Source organism: Pyxicephalus adspersus, chromosome 1, assembly GCF_032062135.1.
Source record: "Pyxicephalus adspersus chromosome 1, UCB_Pads_2.0, whole genome shotgun sequence".
Lineage (NCBI taxonomy): Eukaryota > Metazoa > Chordata > Amphibia > Anura > Pyxicephalidae > Pyxicephalus > Pyxicephalus adspersus.
In genome coordinates, this window is record NC_092858.1 from 71,701,598 (window position 1) to 71,722,983 (window position 21,386).

A 21,386-nucleotide genomic window follows, 5' to 3' on the forward strand; every position below is an offset into this window, starting at 1 on the left:
TATGGACAGTTCAGAGTATCAAGGTTTTTTGCTTTTTTACAGGAACATGCTCCAGCAAAAAATTTTAAAGTGCTTTTGATGTTCATTCACAATATGTAAATACTTTTGAAATTGATCTGAGCTCTAGTTCACTAGAGCTAGCTGTTTTCCAGTGATATGACTAATAATGTCCAGTACTAATACAGAAAACTTTTGAAGTCTTCAAATGTAAAAATATAAAAATCCGCCTTTTTTCCACTCCACTGTCTCTTCTCTTTTTCTATTCCTGATTTCCCAAACATTACTGTATTTTCCTTTTTTTACATTTAAAAAAAAAATTTGGAAGGAAAGGTAAAACACTCTAAGGGAGAAGGCTGCAGTCTGTTCAGGTTTTCTATTCCTTCTGTATGTTCACCCTTCTATAAAGGCCTTAATATCTGTAATGAATAGATGCATCTATATACATATTGGGGTCATAGCACATTGTTACATTTCTCCAGAAACAAATGGATACAAATCAATATAGAATGGTCAGATTATGCATAGTAAATTGATAAGCTTGAGTAAATATGGGGGTCACCACCCAAGGGTAGTTTGCAGGGGGATGTGCAGCAAACTGCAGACTAATGTGTAGGAATTGTCCGAAGCTATTGTTTCAATATGAAGCAAAATCCCTCAGGAATGTTTTCAGCATCTTTTTGAATCGTTGCTATGAAAACTTACTGAAGGCATAAGAATGTCCAACCTAGTACAAGCTAGGTGTACTTAAGAAGGTGACCCTTGTGTGTGTACTGAGAGTAGAGTTGTTCAATTGTCAAAGCCCTAGGGGCTTTAATTAGGCCATTGGAAGATTGCTAATTGCTTTTGGTTTCTATAGCAGATTTCTTCCAGCCAGAAGTGAAAAATAGTGGAGAAAAAGCACTATTAGGCTCAATCTTTGGAGTTCCTTTGGCACAATTGCAGGTTGCCAGTGTTCTGGTAAATAGAAGCAAACCTAGTGATGGTGGTGGTTAATTTCATGTACAATTTAAAGCAATGGTAGATGCTGCATTTAGATGTGTGATTTTTTTGTTTCTTATGTAATGTCTGGTAATTGTATTCCAGCATGAGAAGATTAATTCTGTCAATGAAGATCTGGTGACCCGCATGGAAACAGTGCATTCCAACAACAAGTTACTGGAAGCTCAGATACTAGAACTACAGAAAGCTAAAGCTGCACTAGATAAAGACTTGGGAGCTGAAAAACTGATAAAAGAGCAAAAAATAAAGGTAAATAGAATGCAGATTAACCTTGGCAGTCTGGCAGCAACTGTCTTCTGTATAAATTACAGGGTCATTGGAAAAGTTTTCAGCTTTTCTGTGCTTGGTTATCAGTGACTAGAAAGAGCGTTAGCTGTCACTGTTACAGCCTCTGAGAGTATTTTTGCTCTCTGTATGCTTTCTCTAATAATCCTTTGACAATTTAGATTGGGACACATGTAACCAGGTTGTAATAATGTTTTATGACTTGATCCATCAGTATATGAACACCTTTACATGCTTTCTTACAGATACAGATGCCTAACCTCTCTGTGTGTAAACACTGTTTCTAGTCCATTCAGACATTTAAATCTGGCTACTGAACTCTTACTAGTGGAAAATGACTTTATAAAGGATAGATCAGCAGTCATTGTGCATGTGATGTACCCCTAAAACTGTTTAAAATACTGACTGACTAAAGTATTCTGAACTCTGGAATGCTGTTTTGATTGCATTGTTTCTTCACTTTTAGGATCACAACAGTGCTCTCAAGCAGATTGAAGAACTTCAACAGCAGCTTCAAAATGAGAAAAAACAGGTACAGAAACTTACAAAAGAGCTTGAACTTGTTAGGAAGTAACTAAAGCTAGGACTGCAATGTCAAATTGGTATAAAAGACTATATACACGTCAGATAATTCATGTCTGGTTATTGCGTTAGGGCTAGTAACGGATGTGAATCTGACGTTTACAGCGGCGGTCCATTGTCGTTCATAGATCCGTCCTGGCGGATCAACGAACAATTGTAATGCAAATGAAGGGGAGAGAGAGCACAGCGGTGTGCCGCTCACTCTTTCTCCCCCTTCCCCTCTCCATTGAGCAAGCGCTTGTTTATGCATCCTTCAGTCATGAAAGATCCTTTCCAACTACAAAAATCCAACGTGTGTACATAGCCTTGTCTACAATATTTATATTTTCCAAACATTTTCTTTCCTTATGGTGATTATTTTATACTACCAGTAAATCTTTAGAGATTGCAAGTCTGTCCTTGTCCCTCAGGATGCCCAGAAGAGCACACTGATGGATATGGAGATAGCTGACTACGAACGTTTGGTGAAAGAGCTTAACCAAAAAATCACCCATAAAAGCAGTCAACTGGAGGACCTGGAGCAGGAGATTTCTATCCAAAAGCAGAAACAGGAAACCCTGCAACAAGAGATAAGTAAGGAATCTTTGTTATTATCTATAATTCTATCTATCCAATTTTCTTCTTAAATCATATCTTTTTAAATTACTAGCTGAATGCCTCTACTGTTCACATTTTGTGTTGTAACATCAAAATTTTGAACCTTCCCTTAATGTAGTCTAGGGCCTTTTGTATCACTGATCACTTTTAGCTACACAGTTTGTAACCCTAGATTAGAACAAAATAGTAATGTAGGGCTTTAAAGGCCAGTAAAAGTTGCCAGTGGCTCACTTTATTACATGTATATGCAGAACTTACATTTATAATTTGTACTTTGTCAAAATTTGAATATGTACGGTTTTGTAAGAGAAGTTTATTTTCTGCTTGTAACTTATTATAATTTTTCCTTTCATATCAAGCAATATTTCATTATATTTTTTTATTTTCTATTTAGCAACATTACAAACAACACTAGAGCAGCATGAGGAGCGTGGCACTAAAATGAAGCAACTGTTAGTTAAAACCAAAAAGGAACTGGCCGATTCCAAGCAGGCGGTAAGCACTATATTCTAATGTATAACTTGGTATTAACAGCTGTGTTTTGACGTCGAAACTTATCTTATGTATATACGACCCATTATAGGAATCTGATCAGTTAATAATCCAGGCTTCACTAAAAGGTGAATTAGAGGCAAGTCAGCAGCATGTGGAAGCTTATAAGGTATGTAAACCTAATTTATAATTAAGTACAGATCCTAAATATATAAAAAGTATAATTGCATACTTTAAAAAAATTGTTTTATATATTTGCGCTTTGACGGCATTGGTAATTAAATTTTTTTTTTTTTTTATGCATGCACTTTGATATATGTAAGATACCTTTCAATCTGATACTTGCGGTATATACTTAAAAATATGTTTGCATTTTTATATCTTTGTTGTATAGATTCAGGTTGCTGAGTTAACATCTGAAAAGCACAAAGTACAAGAGCAGCTTAGGGCACTGACAGAACAGCATCAACGTGTGGTAAACTCGTACCAACAAAAACTACTTGCCCTTCAGGAAGAGTGCACTGCTGCAAAGGTATTAAGTCCATTTACTCATTACATTGCATGTAATATGCAACTCACCTTTCATTTAAAAACCCTTTTTACTGAGGACCTTACTGAAAATATGAATTCCGCTTTATATACTATAGGTAGTGCCCCGGTAACATACAAGATAGGGACTGTAGGTGTGTTCTTAAGCTGAATTTGTTTGCAAGTGGGAACAGGTACATTATTTTAATAAATGCCGATAGGACAGATGTTTGTCCCAACATAATATTAGGCAGCATGGTGTCAGTTAATTTATAAAATCCTCACTGTGAGTTAATCACAAACAAAGCAAAAAAAAAAAAAAAAACTTTATGGATCCTAGATATTTATTAACTTCTGATGCAAGCTGTGCTTTCATATCTAGAAACAGCTGCTGGGTTTGTCTTGGTTATTAAAGAGTTACAGGAGGTTGCAGTCTGAAGAGCTTAGACCTTAAGATCACCCACAACCTTATTTGTGTTTACCAAAAGATTTCTTCTGCAATTCATGCAACCCTCCCCCATCAAGCACCTGTCCTGCACACTAGCGAGCAGGGCAGCGCCGTTCGTATCTAGGAATTGTCCGTATCTCGGATGTCTTTAACTCGGGGACTACTTGTATTTTATCCGGGGGAAAAAAATGGTTGCATAAACTGTAATGACAACTAAATAGCCTCAAAGCTTTTTTTGGCCAGCAAAATGTCTAGTACTACAAACCAATATGAAGTTCTCCTGTCAACTGATTAATTATGTAAATTGCCTACATATGATGATCATAGCTGAAAAATGCATTAGCATTGATTTTCTTTATTGTATTTGTTAGAACAATTTGCCAGAAATATATACTAGTAAATATAATAATATGGCGCACCACTAAATCATGCTACAATTGAAACCTCAAAGTGCACAGGATGATATTGCAGTGCTGTATTTAAAGCTTGGCAGCAGATGAGTTTTGATCTTCACATAAATAAAGAATTTGAAAAACATGAATAATGCATGAACTAAATAAATAAGAATTTTAGGGAAAAGTACGATTTTCAAGGCATTGCCATTCATGATTTGGAATAGTTTCTAGTAGCAATGGAGAGAACGATTTAAAAAAGTATGTGGTCAACTTTAAACTTTGTGTTTGTGCTCCCGTTATTTAACAATGGGCATGAGACTGGTTAGAAATAAAATTGCTAGCTCCTAGGAACATTTGTCTTAATGGTGGATATACAGAACTACAAATTGCTCTTTTCTGCGCTGCCTGTTCTTAGAACATTCCAGACAAACCCCCCACTCCCTCCAGTTTCCATCAGCATTCATATATCAGCCCACTTAGGACATGTGATTGTCTCTTGAGTTGTAATTTGGCTGGAGCTGAATGAACTCCTCCACTGCTCATTCCTCCATTTCGGCTTTTTAGTATTAGTTTCTCACTGGAAATGTTATTGTCAATATTTTGTAACCTTTCATGTCAAGAATGAAACACACTTGTGCTCTGCTCATGCTCCTTTTCCCACTGCAGACATCTGTTCCCTATTGACCTCATGCTTCCTGTTGTGTTAGCTCTCTCTTTAAACCAGTGATGATTTCAATCCTACACTCCAGTATATTACATTATGATGTTAACAAGGTCTCAATGTTCTTTGCTACAGAATGCGTGTTACAATTTCTTTTTCTTACATGTAATTAGGTTAAACACATTCTCTGTAAATTTTGGTTTACATGTCTTTATAGCCATTTGTTTGACGGTACAGGATAAGTACAGCAGTATAACATACTTTAACAAGCAAATCATTTACTTTTAAAGTTCAGGTCCACTTTACAGAACACATTGCTAAACCTGCATGATATAAGGGACATGTTTATTTGATCTTAAATATGCACTGTCATGAACGTGTTTTACTTTCCACTCCCCAATGTATCCATTTTACTTTACGTTGCAAAAATGTTTTAAAATTTTTGAATCTTTTGTCTACATCAATAAACAAGATTCTGTGTTTAGAAAAACATGTTATCTGCAGAGAAAACAATGATGGCCATATAATTGTGCAATAAATTCTTCAACAGAGTCTACTTAAACAAAATGTTTGTTTATAATGGAAGTATGTTTACTGTACTGAAATATGTATTTCCTCCCTGATACAGGCAGAACAAGCTGCAGTGACTGCTGAATTTGAAAGCTACAAAGTTCGCGTCCATAACGTATTAAAGCAACAGAAAAATAAGTCTGCAACTCAAGCAGAACATGAGGTCTTCAAGCAGGAAAGGTATCTGAAACTAATACAGAAATGATCTGCAATTCCTGGATGCAGATGTTTTATAATGTTGTTTTCTTCTATAAAGCATGCTCATTAAAATATTTGGTACAAAGCTAGCAAAATGAAGTATTTTATTAACTCGATCATGCAAAAATTTTGTGTTTTAATTTTACTTTTCATTTTTTCTTGTTGTTGCTCTTAGGGAGCACTTACAAACAATGTTGGATCAAGTTAAAAATAAATTACAGGAAGCCCAGCACAGTCTACAGATGAACACAGCGGAGCTGCAGGCCTTGCAGTCTGAACATGACATGTTACTGGAAAGGCATAATAAGATGCTGCAAGAGACCGTGACCAAAGAAGCAGAATTGAGAGAAAAGTGAGTAACTTTTTGGTATCTTCTTAGAAAGAAATAAGTACAATCGAACAGTGGTCACCAACCTTCTCGGTCCTGAGGACCACTAAAATTTACCGTCTCCTGACCATGCATGCCCAGGGAGCCGGGTGTCACTCAAAGGGGGAGAGACCTCCCCTATTGTGATGTCATGATTACATAACCCCGTCCACTCTCCCATCGCAGATCTGAGCCTACGATGAGCCAGTGAGCGGGTTATGTCCAGGGACACAGCATGCCCACCTCCCTGAGCCCAGGAACTGTACGGGGGACATGGTTCGCGGCTCTAGCCAGTGAGTCCCCCCAGTGGGGTCCTTCTGACCCCGATTGGGCGTGCACCGTCCAGAGTCGCGGACCACCGGTTGGCAACCGCTGCATTAGAACACATCTGGCCATAGATGGTTAAAAAAAAGTAATAATTGGGCAATTTTTGTGTTGCAAGAGAGCACATGTCCCAGGCAGTTATTAGGGACAGCTATGTCAAGGAGCAAGTAATGATCCTTTACCACTCTGTTTAGATGAATTAAAGATAATGAGTATCTTACATGCAATGTTGTCTAGCATTTGGCAAGGGACAGGGTAGGTCATTTTGACTCTTCTAGTCATGCAAAGACTGTCCTATATTGCCCGAAACCCTCTGTTTTTGGGGGTGGGGATAACAGAAAAAAAGGTGATGTGTACTGATAGAAATATTGAGCTATCATTGTTACTCTCCTTCCAGAAATAGTAGTTGTCTTGCTATCTCTGGTTCCAATAATCGTGTAAATGCCACTGTTTCTGGGTTACCATTTAGGATAAATGGTAACCCTGTGACTTCTGTCACCATTCAGATTCTAGCAGATACCCACATATTTATTTTTAGGTGAATGTGGTTTATGTATCTTCATCAACCCTGCTAATATTCTGTCCTATTGGCATGGATAAAAACCTTCCAGTTGTCCACACACACACACAGAATAATAATTCTTTTATTTTTTTTTTACTGTACTGGTAACTTTATTTACCATTTTGGCAATGATTAAAGGGAATTCTCTGGTGGGTCATTTGTTCAGTTTCCCAAGAGAAGGAGAAGACAAGAAGAATAAACAAAAAGTGGGCGGTGGAACCTTGTAGGGGGGCCTAATACTTTGTTTCTCTGGTTCTAATCTGCAGGTTGTGCACTGTGCAATCTGAAAACATGGTCCTGAAGACCGAGCATGCTCAGGTAGTAAATCAGCTGAGTACTCAAAATGAAGCACAACGCAACAACTTCAGGGATCAAGTGAGGCGTTTACAAGATGATCACAGGAAGACTGTGGAGACTCTTCAGCAGCAGCTGTCCAAAGTAGAAGCTCAACTATTCCAAGCTAAGAGTGAAATTACTGCTACAAGTTAGTTTATTATTATTATTAATAATAATAATATTATTAAATAGTATTTATTTAAAGCCAACATAATATGCAGCGCTGTACAATTAAATAGGGGTTGCAAATGACACACAGATACAAATAATGACACAGAAGGAGAGGACCCTGCCCAGAAGCGCTTACAATCTAAATGGATTAAAATATGGAGTGGCAGGAAGTAGTGAGGGTTTTAAAAGACAGAAAGCAAGGGTAAGCAAGTTTAAAAAGATGGGTTTTAAGTGCTCTTCTAAATGTGCAGAAAGTAAAAGCAAGCCAAAACTATTGCCAGTTTCTAATACTTTGGTCTTTGGAACATTTATCTGTAATGTATAATACCTGGCATATTATGCAGCACTGTGCAATAAATGAGTTTGTAGAAGACAAAGCTCTAGTACGATGGTTAGGAAAGTGAGGACGACTGGTAGGTAAGATTGAAGAAGTTGAAATTGTTTAAATGTTAGGAGAAATCCTAATGGGACAAATGAGAGTTTTCTAAAGTGTGGTGTCAGCCCTAAAAAAATATTGGGTCCTTATGTTGAGAGAGTTTGAGTATGGGTATTATTACTAGATCATTTGGGGCGTGAAGAGGTTGTTGTGTATGTTTATGGTTTAAAATGTAATTGGAAAAGGAGTTGTAAAGTGATTTTAAAGACAAAGCATGGTACATTGAATTTGATGCTGAGGTGAAAATAGACAAATGGGGAGATCTGCAGAGATAAGCAAAATTATGAGTAATGAGAAGGGCAGACAAGTTTAGTTAAAGCATTAAACCAGAAATAAATCTATTAAAAATAAACGATCCGGCTGGTCCTTTATTCAGAAGGCACCGGTGATAAGTGAGGTTAGGATTCTTTTTTAACAGAAGAACACAGCAATCAGGCAAGAAAGTATGTTTTATTGCAGAAGACACCTCACCTGTCCCTTTCTGCAAGAAAGACCTCCCTGATCACAGATTTTGAAAGCTGAGCATTAGTTCCATTTTTAATTATTGGATTACAGGGAAAAGAGTCTGGTATGTGACTTACCAGATAAGAGGATGTTGCAGTAGTCCAGGCATACATTAGGACATTTGTAGTCTCTGTCAAGTCAAACATAATGACTCAATGTTGAAATAGTGAGGGCAAAAGATTAAGGGGGCATATACCAGAACTTTTCTGTGTGAATAGGGGGGTTTGTTTTAATAAAGCTCTCCAAGCCTGGAGAAGATACACTTTCATCAGTGAACCTGGATGATCTCACAAGCCTGGGTTGTTTTTCCTAAAAGTAATTTGCTATTTGTTAGCAAATATTTTCAATTCTAGACCACATCTGTTCCAGGCTTGCTGGATTATGTTCACTGATAAAAGTGTATCTTCTCCAAGCTTGGAGAGCTTTAATAAATCATGCCCAATGTGTTTATTGGGTGAGAGATATCTGTGGAAGTTTTAGAAGGTGGGGGAAATATAAATATTTTTTTTTCAAAGTTTCAGGTTTAGGTATTTGTCATCCAACCACTAAAAGATGGCTGATAGACAGCTGGAAACTGTCCTAGACAGAGTGAGAAGTCAGAGATAGACAAATGTGTGTTATCTGCGCACAAATGATTATGTAACCTGAGAGGATATGAGTTTGCTAATTGAGGTATTGCAGAGTGAAAAGACTACAAGTCCAACAACTGAGCCTTGGGGAACACCAACTGAAAAGCAAGTTAGAGCATCCCGATTTGAAAGGGATTTAGAATGTGCAGGTAAATTATTAAAAAGCAAACCAAGAGAGGGCAGTGCAAGCAATATTGATAGAGTTCAAGGTCTGTAGTGTGTAAAAAAAAAAATAAAATAAATAAATAAAAAAAAAATAAAAAACGGAGGAAAGAAATACCAGTGAAGACAGGTGGGCAGTTAACACAAAGTTCAAGGGGACTGGGTCTAGTGGACAGGTGGTGGACTGAGCTGATTTGAGGTGACTTGTCTTACCAGGGCTTAATTAGGTGAAGAAAGGGTTGGATGGTACTGGTACAGTACAGTGAGCCAGGAATATCATGTCTGATTTCATTTTTACTAAAAGTAGATGAGAGAAGTACAGTGTTGAATTGATAATGTTAGCCTTGTATTTGGGACACTACTTTGGTGATATTTCTTTTTCTTGTGTTCAACTGTACAATCATCTTTGGCAAACATTCTTTTTGATTTGTTTTGGGTGTTACTGGGTGAAGGTTGGCATCTACCGCTTTCCAGAATTAATGATGGGGAGCAGATATATTCAGACGCAGCTTTGTCTGAAACGGAGGAAATGTAACAAAGGTAACAAGGGAGGTCTGAGAACTGAGTTTTTTTTGCCATCAACTAGATCTAAGAGAAGGTTATGAAGGACAAAGTGTGGTTAAAGATAGGAAAGTTGTTGTGTTCATGTCCAGCAATGCATAAAGGTCTGTGTGTGTTCGGCTTTGGAGCAAGAAAGCTGGTCATAGAGAGGAGTTTGGTTGAGGTGGTTTTGCTAGGGTCACCATCAGAATGTTGAAGTTATCAAGGATTAGTTTGGTAGAAAATGCATGGGAGAAAAGATCAAAAGTGTGTCCAGAAATTGTCCTGAAGAAGGCCCGGGGCCAGTAGACAACAGCAAACATGGGAGTAATGGTTCAGAAAAGACCAATTGCATATACTTCGAATGAAGAGAAGATGAGAGAGGGGGAGCTCTGTAATTACACTGAGGGGATGAAAGATGACCCACACCACTGCCGGACCTGTTGTTAGGTCTTTAAGTATATGTAAAGTACAGGCCTCTGTAGGTCAACACAGCAGCAGTATGGTAAAAGCCAGGCTTCAGTGAGAGATAAGAATGTTAAAAGATTTAGATAGAAGGTCATGATTACAAGTTGGTGCGTTGCAAACATATCAAACATATGTGTAGTAACATAAGTATACTCAGCTGGTGTGGGAGAAAAATGAGAACAACATCTGTTTGTGTTTGCAAGTATTAGCAACACCTAGAAAGTGTTTGCAGAATCACTTCTAGGTTTACTTCTTGAATGTGAAAGGCTGAGTGTTATATATTTTTCTTGTTGACGGATAATCAAAAAAAAATACTAAAGCGTTAAGTGCATGGGAATAAAACCTTACTACATAAAATTTCTAAAACACCATCTTAAATCTTGCAGTTGTGATTTAGGTTGATGTGTTTCAAAAGCCATGCATGCTGGAATCAGATTCTATGGATAGGCATGATATGACCTATATGGTTTAGAATGTGTTTTTCTAAGTAATATGTAATATGAGTAGCTAGTCTCTTTTTAACCTTTGTTCAAAAAGTTACAACCTGCTGGATTGTTAGTGTTATAACAGTCTGTTATATTTGTTCTATGCATACAAATTGTGCAAGAAACTCAACTGATATATATGGCAGGATTTAGAATTAACAATGTGTCTTTAGCTGTTGTGCTCAGCAATAGTAAATAAATGCAGAGTACAATTTGTGAAATACATATTTTCTTACATTTATACATACTCTGTTTTTTTACAGTTTCTCCAATACTCTTGCATTTTTTCTCTTTCCCTCTCCTTTTTTCTGTTGTACCCACACCTATTTTCTCTCCGTCATACACATAATCGTACATTTTTTTTAACGTAATTTGAATGTTGTAATTTTTTTACATGCAGATTCTCCAAGTTTACAGCAGACAGTTAAAAGCCTAAGGGAAAGAAGACCAACTGACCTTCCCTTGCTGGATTTGTATTCTGTTGCCAGAGAAGAAGGGGAAGGGATGGAGACCACAGACACAGATTCTGTGTCCTCTGCAAACACTCACATAGCTAGTTTAGAGCAACTGCTTAGTTCATCTGATTTAAAATCAGGTAAGTGCTCTTCATAGAAATGCTATGAATGTGATATCTGTAGCATATTTTATTAGTTACAAGATTGCACATAGACTCATTATTTCCATTGAACTAGCAGTCTGATTTATGTTTCTTATAAATTGTCCATTGTCCTCAAAATTCAACCTACAATAAACAAGTTATACTATTTTCAGCTTATTAAAAGTTGCTTAAAGTATACCTTAGTTCACACTCAAATTACTTCACCATCTGACATGAAATGCAAAGAGGTACCTGCACTATATTTTTGGATGATCTGAAATCTGCTGGGCACTCAATATAGCAAGTAGTCTCCTCATGTAGCTCACTGTTGTTCTATTATCAATAATGTGAAGGAAGGTTTAGGAAGGATCTTGTCCTCAGAAATTGTGGTCATTATCTTTTATTACCTGCCAGGGATGTGTAAAGTGTCCAGTAGGCACATGAAGGTGCCTGCTTTCCTAGTTTTAAATATAGGAAACAAAACTAGATCATTACACTGTTATTAAACATGTATTGAAGCATCTCCTGCATTATAAACTTTCAGGAAACTGTAGTGGAGAACTCATGAGTGGTGTTGCAACAAACCTTGGCTAACTACAGCTTTGGTGATACACTATCTGTTTATGGCTCTTCCAAACCACAATAGATTTCTACTTTTTATTCCTATTTTCTAACACTTCACACAGCCATTGTAAAGAAGTCCTAAACTTTGTACACCTCCTAGATAACTGCCACCCTAAATGATCATGATTATAGGTCTTAGGCAACAATTTATTTTTCTTTGTAGCAAGATTTTTACCTTCAAATTTCCAGAGCTATTTAGCTTTAATGTAAATAATTTGTTTTATATTTTATTTTGTTTCTAACTATAGAGCCTCCCCAGTGGCAGCCTGAAGTTTCCAGGGAAGAACTAACTGAGAAGCTCAATACAGCATCAAAGAGCGTGGACCATCTGAGTGGTTTGCTGCATGAAACGGAGGCAACAAATGCCATGCTTATGGAACAAATAACAGTATGTTATATGTTTTTAGACAAGCACTATACTTTTACCTGTATGGTTACCTAAGACAGAAAAATGAGTTCTTTATGTTCATAGTATAGTGTGTGATATGGGAGGGAAAATAATTATCTATGTGTGGACCATAGAAGCAAACTGTTTTTTGATTACCACCAGTGAATGTTTGGTGAAAGTCACAGTTACTACTATATAATTTGCTCTTTAAATACAAAGATAAATATTGTAAATGCCATATATACAGATTTTGCAACTCAAAAGACGGAAAGATCGGTAAACCTATTTTATACTCTTCTTGCTCAAACTGATGTTAGTGCTCGCTTCTAGATATGTGAACAACCTATTTTTTAGTACAGTGCTTAATCCATCAAAGGTTTTATAATACCAGCCTGTTGAAGCTGCAGTTGTTATATTGGGTCAGCCATCCTGTAACCCTTACCTACATTAAGCAAAATAACACAAATAAGAAAGAATACAAACCGTGTATTCAAACCGTGAATGGCAAACCGTGTATGCAGTAAATTTATTACAGTTAGGGTTCACATATAGTTTGACATAAAAATGAAGTAGAAGTATCCAAATCTATCCCCCAGGGCCATGGACCATATACTCTATTTGGATACTTAAACTTCATTTTTATGTCAAACTATATGTGAACACTAATTGTAAATGATTTATTGAATACACGATTTGCCAAAAAAAACTCTGCTGTTCTCTTCTTTCTTACTTATGTTCATTCTTAGGGGTTGCCATAATTAGAAAAACCAGGGAGGAAGGAACCCACATCAGATGCATATTGCCCAAAATAACACAAAATCAAACTTTCCATGTATTTTTTATCAATGGGAAATGCTCCATGTTTTTGAACTGGGGTCTGTCTAGTGAAACTTTTTGGAGTAAACTATTTACAGGTATTTAGAAAACCCCAGCTAATGTTTTTTTATTGTCTCTGTCTGCTGGGAGATTTAACTTCTTTATTTTTCTCAGTGACTGTTATCAATGGTACAGAACATGTAAGCATATGAATAGAGGGACACATTTTTTTAGTTTCTAATAGAGGATCTTCCTCCTTTTTGGAAAGTTTTTCACTTGCTTCCTGGTATGTCTTTAGAAAAAAGAAAGTGAAGGCAAGACGCAGACAGCAAAGAAAATAAAAACCCAGATGCATTGTAACCATTTCCTATTTTATCAAACTATAAAAAAAAAAAAAGTTGGCTTAAGAAATACTTTGTAATTTTAGCCTCTTATTTTTGTGCACACCTCTCCTATACATACTGAGATAACCTGCACTGAAAACAAAGGTTTCTGCTCCTAAATATATTGATGCTTTAATACTGCTGCCAATAATTTGGAATGAGAGAGTGGAATAGTGGTTTTGTCATTGATTTGCCATTCCTTCTTTATTCAAGCAGCAAGCTGAGAGTAATGGCCTGATATCCTAGACCAAAGTTTCCAAAGTTAGTATTACCCCCAAAGTCTTGTGAGACTATCCAGGTGGTCACTAAATTATTGGGTGTGAAAAGAGGTTCAGTGTGTCAATTGGTTGCTGATAAATTTTGGAAATCAATTAGGGTCAATAAATCTTTTGAGCTTTCTATAGAGCCCCTCACTAGTCCTCATTAGATGGCTAGCGGCAAGATAGTATTTCCAAGATTTGTATGGTTTCCCACCAGTAAGAGTGGCCTTGGGGTATATCTATTCGCTGTGTACTGTTACTGGCCTCTTTCACCGGTGTGCTTTGTTTTTCACAAAAATATTATTTGTAGTATATATTAAATATTAATATATTACTAATGTATGGGGAACAATAGACAATCTGAAAATATAATTAGAAGGTCAATGCTTTGAAGAGTTTGGGGATTTCTGTTCTAGACTACACACGTGCAATAATTTTGTCATTGAAAAGGACAATTTACGACTGATCATTCGATGATCGTTAACAAAAAAAAGTAAACAACAACAGGCCTACGAGGATGAAGGAGGAATGTAACTGGAAACGAACGACCGTCCTAGTGGATCTGTTTGGGCGACGATTGTTCACTACCTATTGTGTGTACAGTCGTGTAGTAATCGTGGATTGTTATTTAGTACACTTTCTCCATTACACGTCACTTCCTGCATCGTTCAAACAATCATATCTAGTGTGTGTACATTATTGGTGGATTATATTTGAAAGATCATATTGTTACAGCATGTACAGAATCATGCACTATACAAACATTCAAAATAATTGTGAATAATTGTTGATCCGTGGTTAGTCGCCTGTTTTCTAACGACAATTATTGCACATGTGAACCTGGCTAAAGCGGGGTTGATGCTGCAGGGGAGGTTGAGGCTATTGTAAATAGTAGGGGTGTCTGAATTTTAATTGAGGCAGTAAAAATTACACATTTTTGTCAGTAAAATTACACATTTTTCTCAGGTAAAATAGTTTCTGTAAATGTATTTTTACTGTAGAATTTTTTGTTAGCTGAAGCTCATAAAACAATTATGTCTGGTTTGGTAAATAAGTATGCCGTCATAGAAAGTGTATGAAAGGTGTTTGTGTGTGTAAACCTAATTTTACCTGTGGTTGTGATTGAATACTTTCATAATATTATATATATGTGTAAACCTAATTTTACCTCTTGTTGTGATTGAATACTTTCATAATATTATTGGACAAATTCACCCCCAACCAAGGTCTATAGCAGGCGTGGGCAAAAATACGGCCCAATAGGGATGGTTCTCAGGCCCTTTGGGTGGTCCGCGGCTCTGGCCCAGTAGGGTCAGGAAAAGGACCCCGCTGGNGGCGGCCCACCGGCCAGAGCCACCGAACACGTCCCCCGGATCTGAGCCTGCGATGGGAGAGTGGGCGGGTTGTGTCACTAAACACAAACTGCCCACTCTCTCATCGCAGGCTCAGATCTGCAATGAGAGAGTGGGCAGGGTTATGCCATCATGAAGTCACATTCAGTGGCGTCATGATGGCATAACCCCGCCAACTCTCCCATCAGCCTGTCCCCTCTGGTAAATTTTATTTCAGTTTGTGGCCCCTGACTAAAAAAAAGTTTGCCCACCACTGGCCTATAGGCTAGTGACTAACAACAATGGCAAGAGATAATGCCTTAACTTTCAACAAAGCATGTTGGAATACCAAGCATATTTATGTGCATGACAATGGTTAGCACAAAACAATGTCTCATGAACTGTACTGAAATATGTTTGTGAATGTTTGCCATTGACTTAAATGGTAAAACAAAACTTTATATTTTTCATCATAGCTTCTCAAGAATGAAATTCGACGTTTGGAAAGAAATCAGGAAAGAGAAAAATCTGTGGCGAATTTAGAGTACCTAAAAAATGTCTTGCTGCAATTCATTTTCCTCAAGGCAGGCAGTGAAAGACAACGTCTGCTTCCTGTCATTGACACAATGCTACAGCTTAGTCCAGAAGAGAAAGGAAAGCTGCATTCCATAGCTCAAGGTAGGACAGATAAGGTTGAATACAAACCTCTTTTGTTTATTGTCTGGTGTTTTTTCTGGAGCACTTAGTACATTTCTTATCCTGAGATCTTTTTTGTTTGTTTTGTTTCACAGGTGAAGAGGAATCTGCCTCCCGACCAGCAGGATGGGCCTCCTATCTCCACAGCTGGTCAGGATTGCGATAGTTCACAAGACATGGAAATTTGTACAGAAACATTCCAGATTTGCACTATAACATTGTGATGATTTTGTATAGTTTACTGAAATGTTGTCGTTAAAACTGGAAACTACCAGGTGTCTTTCCAAACTGAGGAATATGAGAGTGCCTATTTAAAATGAATAATAAATTATAAGTACATCTGCACAAAACTATTTTATTATAATAGTATACTGTGAGCTTTCTGTTTGGTTGCCTATAGTTTTAACTTTTAACCAATTAGTACAATGCTTTTTAAGAAAAGTTTTTGTTTATACTTTGCACATTTCTTTTTTAATGATATGTCATTATGCATATGGTAATAAAAACCAAAGAATGTATGTTAGCCATTAGCAGACTTCTTTAGGCAGTCAATCAACTTATATTTAAAATATGTTGGTTTTAAATAAATAAGGTCTAATCTCTGGATCTTTCAGTTTTTTATGTATATGAAAATTTAAATGCTGTTTTGAACAGTTGTAAAAAAATTGCACATAAGAAATGGTCAATAGGTTTTCCTTAAACTTCTAAAAAGTACCAATTTTGTTTCCAATGTATATAGTTGGAGGATATAGTCAGAGCCAGTTAGGCCTCTTTAATAGAGCCAGTCAGTACAAAACAGTCTGTATTTCATGAATTTAACACATACAATGAAGTGAAGTTTAAGAGGTTTGTAAAGTCACATTTCCCCAAGTTTATTCCTTTAAGAATCCTGCAAGTACAGCACATATATAAATATGCCAGAAATAAAGTGTGCTCCTTGCCTTTCTGTTAACCTGAATACACCGCCTATTTGTGGCTCTAAATTTCACAGGGTTTACATAAATGTTAATACTGTTTACAGTATATTTAGCGCTGCTCATGTTTGGTGGCTGTTTTGTTTCAATGTCTTTTCTTTTCTTGTCTGTTATTCACTCCAACCAGTGTGTCAGTTGTATGGAACTTCAGGCATGTAGCTAAATACACATCTAAATGTGTTTCTATATATATATATATATATATATATATATATATATATAAAACCTTTTACTCCGGATTTGTAATTTTGCTTTGATCACTGCCACAAAATCGGGATTGGTGCAGAGCTCCTAGTGGTGACATCAGGAACCTGATATCAAGGCAGTGTTAGGTACTTTTACTGGCAATGTTTTTAATGAACACGTGAAATTAATGAGTTGGCTTTTTTATTTGCATGGAGTTCGATTTTAATTGTGTGACATTTTCTGTTGGTACAAATTGTTTATTGAGAAGATTTGTAAGGATCTTTTTATTGACTTGTATTGTCTGTTTACCTATCTGGTTGGTTTTAGTAAACACAATAAGGCACTTTGGTCCTCCGTAAGGCAGTAGGCATTTGGAGCTAGTTATAAATTTATATGTGTGCATGTCACTATTGATGGACATGTCAAAGGAAATGGCAACACTAATAATATCATTGTTTCTTTGGTTGTTTGGTGTTCTTCCAGACCATGTTGCTTCTAATATACGCCCCTGCTCTTATAGCATTATATACCTCTACTCGAGTATAAACAAAGATCAGGCTCTAGGTTTATACTTGAGTCCACATATTTCTTCTGTTTTTTTCATGTAAAAGTAGGTACCCCAGTTTATATTCTTATCAGTTTATTTTTGAGTACCGTATGTACGATAATCAGGTTCTAATATAAGCATGTGTGTCTAGCATTTTAGCAAACCAAAATTTAAAAAAACAGTTCTGATAATATCTGATATCTAAAAGTTAAACACTAGCTAAACAAAATGTTTTACTGGGGAAATAAATCATTTGAGTTGGCTTCAAATTCTTACTGTTTGCTACAGATTTTATAAACTGCATCAATACCCTGCCTGAAATGTATATAGGCTATAATATCCTTTGTAGAGTAATATTCATAAATAGGTTTATTACGTTATTGGGGACTAGTACTTTTCTGGATATGTGTCTTTGTTACCTAAGCAGCAAATGTTGGTCTTATAATTTAAATGATGTCATTGATTAATGTATTATTGAAGAATCTATCTTCAGGTTGTGTTTGCACTCCAGAAATGGCAAATGCTCTATTTCATTAACTGACCTGAACATGAAGGAAATATATTGATAGAAAAGTACTATGCATGGTGTCTCATCTGCTTAGAGTAAATAGATACATCATATGGCTGTGTGGCTGTGCTATGCTTAATGGTAGGACCGGTGCAGAACGTTTACATGAGCCTGTACACTTTGTAAAAGTTCTGTCTATGAGCAATCATCATTTCCATGAACAAATATGTGGTTATTAGAGAGATTCTCTTTTAAAGAGAGTCTCTTTAGTGCCCATCTTGGATTGATTTGCAGTTTGCTGCAGGAGTCTGACATTCTCCTACTTCCTGGCTACATTTTTCCAGCAGCTTTTGTACTGTTAAAAAGGAATGGTGCAGTGGCCAGTAAGGGCAGCTTCATAGGCCAGGTGGATGGAAGTTGGTGTAGCTAACAATGAGAAAGTCAAGCCATAGACAAAAGGGCCATGCATCCCATTGTACTTGCTTTGAAGTGGGATGATATAAAGTGAGGTTTTTAGTGAATGTTAATAAAGGATGAAACTATTGTGTACATGAGTTTATTGCAGTACCATATTCACCATACAGGGACGGAATCTAAATAATATTTTATTATCATTCTATGAACACCACACCTAAATAATAATGCAGTTTCCCATAATGATTGTTGAGGATCTCTAATAGGAAAGTCAAAGTGATAATCTGGTTTCTTTATACAATGTTTTACCTTTTTGCTGCCAATTTATCTGCTGGGTTGACCAGGATGGAAGATTGAACCATTTTTTATGTCCTGTACAGCATGGACAGGTGGTTTTATTTGACCAAATGTGTTAGACTGGTTTGCCTGATGGTCAATAAGGAGATATTTTATTCCATAGATACCTGAGGCTGTGTGCATGTGTGACATAAAAATCCACAATAGTCAGCAGAATGTGGTTGTTTCTCAAGGTAAAATTATAAAAGTAGATTTGTGGTTTATAGGAATAAGCACTGTTTTAAATTGAATCAAAGTTCCATAAATGTTTGTAGTGTTTCTAAAGCAGGTATGTCTTTTATAGGACATCCCTCTTGAAACACCATGATAAACTTGACACTTGAGGTGTAATATTGATAGCAGATAAAAGGTTTCCAATGGAAGAATTGTTTTAAATCCCTAGTGACACCAGCTAAAAGCTACTTTAAACTGTGAATATTGATTGCAATGTCTACACACTGTTTTCCCTAATGCAATAAAAATCATTGCCTTAAATATGTGTATTTTGTTTTATTTGTTATTGAGATATCCCTTTGATAATGTATTTTATAATTTATTTTATTCTTCACCAGGTAAAATAATCGCAATCATATAGTCAGAAAATAGATGCCACAATTTGTCATCAATATACACACAAACAATTTACCTTTTTGGTTAATTTATTCTAATTTAGTTTGGCCTGAAATGTCTGATTGCAGCCAAACTGGACAAGAGCTTTATATTCTTTAGCTCCTGCAGACACTCCAGCCAGGATCTCTTGAGACAAATAACACTTGGACAGGTTTACAACATGTCCACATTACTAATACTTATCCTAATTAAAGGCAGCATTGGAGGCGTCTGTATGCACCTATCTGTTCCCCACTTCTTGGTGTAAACACAAACCCTTGAATTACCCAAGTGTTTGTCTGAAACTAGACCTAACAAATGTCTTGAAAAAGACTTAACAATTTTCTTAATATGCTGCTCATACACATGCTGTCCACACTAAGGATCTCATCTTAAGGATTCTTCCTGCTTAAAGCCACCATCTCTTTTTACAAAAAAATTCCCTAACACCCCTAAATAGTATTTTGCCTTTATCCTTAACTAGAAACATCAAGTTCAACTCCTCCAAACAGGTTCAAAAAGATGAATCACTCATACTCTTTAGTGATTATTCAACACCGTGGAAATTATTACCATGGTCCTTTTAATACCCCTGAAGAAGCCGAATGGTGAAACGGGTTGAGATATAAGACCAATGTTATGTATACTACCTGCGATTGTCAGTTTTAAAGACCAACATCCCATGAAGTAATGTGATTTCAGGATTCATTTAATATGTGAAATTTCTTTGCTTGTATATTGAATAGTTACTGTATGAATAATACAGCAATACAGAATATATGTTTGCCAAAAAAAAAAACACTTTTTTTTTTTTTTTTTTTTTATTGTCTCTACTACTCCTCTGGGGGTTGGCATTTTCCAATAACTTTTGTCATGATTTGGGTATTAAGCACCAACGCTTTCAAATATAAATTGGTCATACACATGGTACATGTTCTTGCTATTTAAAAGAAAACCATCGAGCTGGGATTCTACCAGCAAGCAATGTATATCCAATGTAACATAGCACGTTGTTCCATATAACTAGCCCACTTGCTAGCAGTTTCAGAACAAAGTCTGAATCTTGAATCCTGTTTATCAGATAACAGTATTTTATTTGGAAGAAGTCCCAACTTACAGTGTGAACAAGCTAATTTGCTAGAAGGGAGGGTCAGATTTTTTCACCTGAGCACAAAGTTCTGGTCATGGTAACATTTGTCCTATTTCACTTAAAACAGTACCTTTTTTTTTTTTTTTTTTACTATTATTACCTTATGTGTGTCTACGTGTACAGTTTGTATTTATTGTTAAAATAAACCTGATAAACTTTACCTTGAAAACTTGTTTTCAGTTTGTTATATATTTGTTTATCTGGGGGTGGTATGGAGAGGCTTTGCCAGTAAATAGTATCAGTTAGTTTCTTACATGCTTACATTGTTATTTTTTTCAGCAAGGAGACAAATGTGTGCATTGTTGAGTCAATCCAAATGTGGAACAGCATATGCAGGGTTTTCCTGAGTGGTCATAATGGCCAAGCCCAATAGATAGAAAAGTGTAAAGATTTTGCAACATGGTCAAAAATGTCTACGTGAAGGGTTCTAGTTGTCTCTAGAAGGAGTGGATCTGGTATCTGTGCAGATAAGGGCAAAATTGTAAAGCAATGTGCATGTAAAATAAAGCTACAATGAGTATTTAAAAATGCACTACAGTTTGACTTAGAGATTCATCCACTAACTTCTTTATTCAACTTTTCCATGGATCAGTTTATATAAGCCTATCATAGCATGCCAACCCAGAGTGTTTCAGGGGTTCAAGTCAAACTGGCTCTATTGTATTGCAAATAACTGTGCTCCACAGGCCTCCCAAATGTAGGGATTCAAATCACATGACCTTAGCAAATGCTTTTAAAGGTTTGAGTTCCAGGTGACTATTTAAAAAGACAGACCAAAGTTCCAGAGAGATTTCTGTAGCTCATGAATTATGTTTAAAAGGTAAAGG

The 21,386-nt window shown here is 36.4% G+C and overlaps 1 protein-coding gene across 1 annotated transcript in view; it reads left to right on the forward strand.

The window, feature by feature from the left end:
* GCC2 (GRIP and coiled-coil domain containing 2) overlaps positions 1-19,295 on the forward strand; it is a 39,373-nt gene extending 20,078 nt beyond the window's left edge. Inside the window, exons 11-23 of the mRNA XM_072413984.1 lie at positions 1,084-1,248; positions 1,751-1,816; positions 2,277-2,439; positions 2,858-2,958; positions 3,047-3,124; positions 3,350-3,487; positions 5,616-5,737; positions 5,931-6,107; positions 7,275-7,492; positions 11,140-11,334; positions 12,210-12,349; positions 15,616-15,817; positions 15,931-19,295. Coding sequence (XP_072270085.1) covers positions 1,084-1,248; positions 1,751-1,816; positions 2,277-2,439; positions 2,858-2,958; positions 3,047-3,124; positions 3,350-3,487; positions 5,616-5,737; positions 5,931-6,107; positions 7,275-7,492; positions 11,140-11,334; positions 12,210-12,349; positions 15,616-15,817; positions 15,931-16,001 — 1,836 coding nt within the window. The 3' untranslated portion in view covers positions 16,002-19,295. The remainder of the gene's footprint in view (positions 1-1,083; positions 1,249-1,750; positions 1,817-2,276; positions 2,440-2,857; positions 2,959-3,046; positions 3,125-3,349; positions 3,488-5,615; positions 5,738-5,930; positions 6,108-7,274; positions 7,493-11,139; positions 11,335-12,209; positions 12,350-15,615; positions 15,818-15,930) is intronic.
* The last annotated feature ends 2,091 nt before the right edge of the window (positions 19,296-21,386 follow it).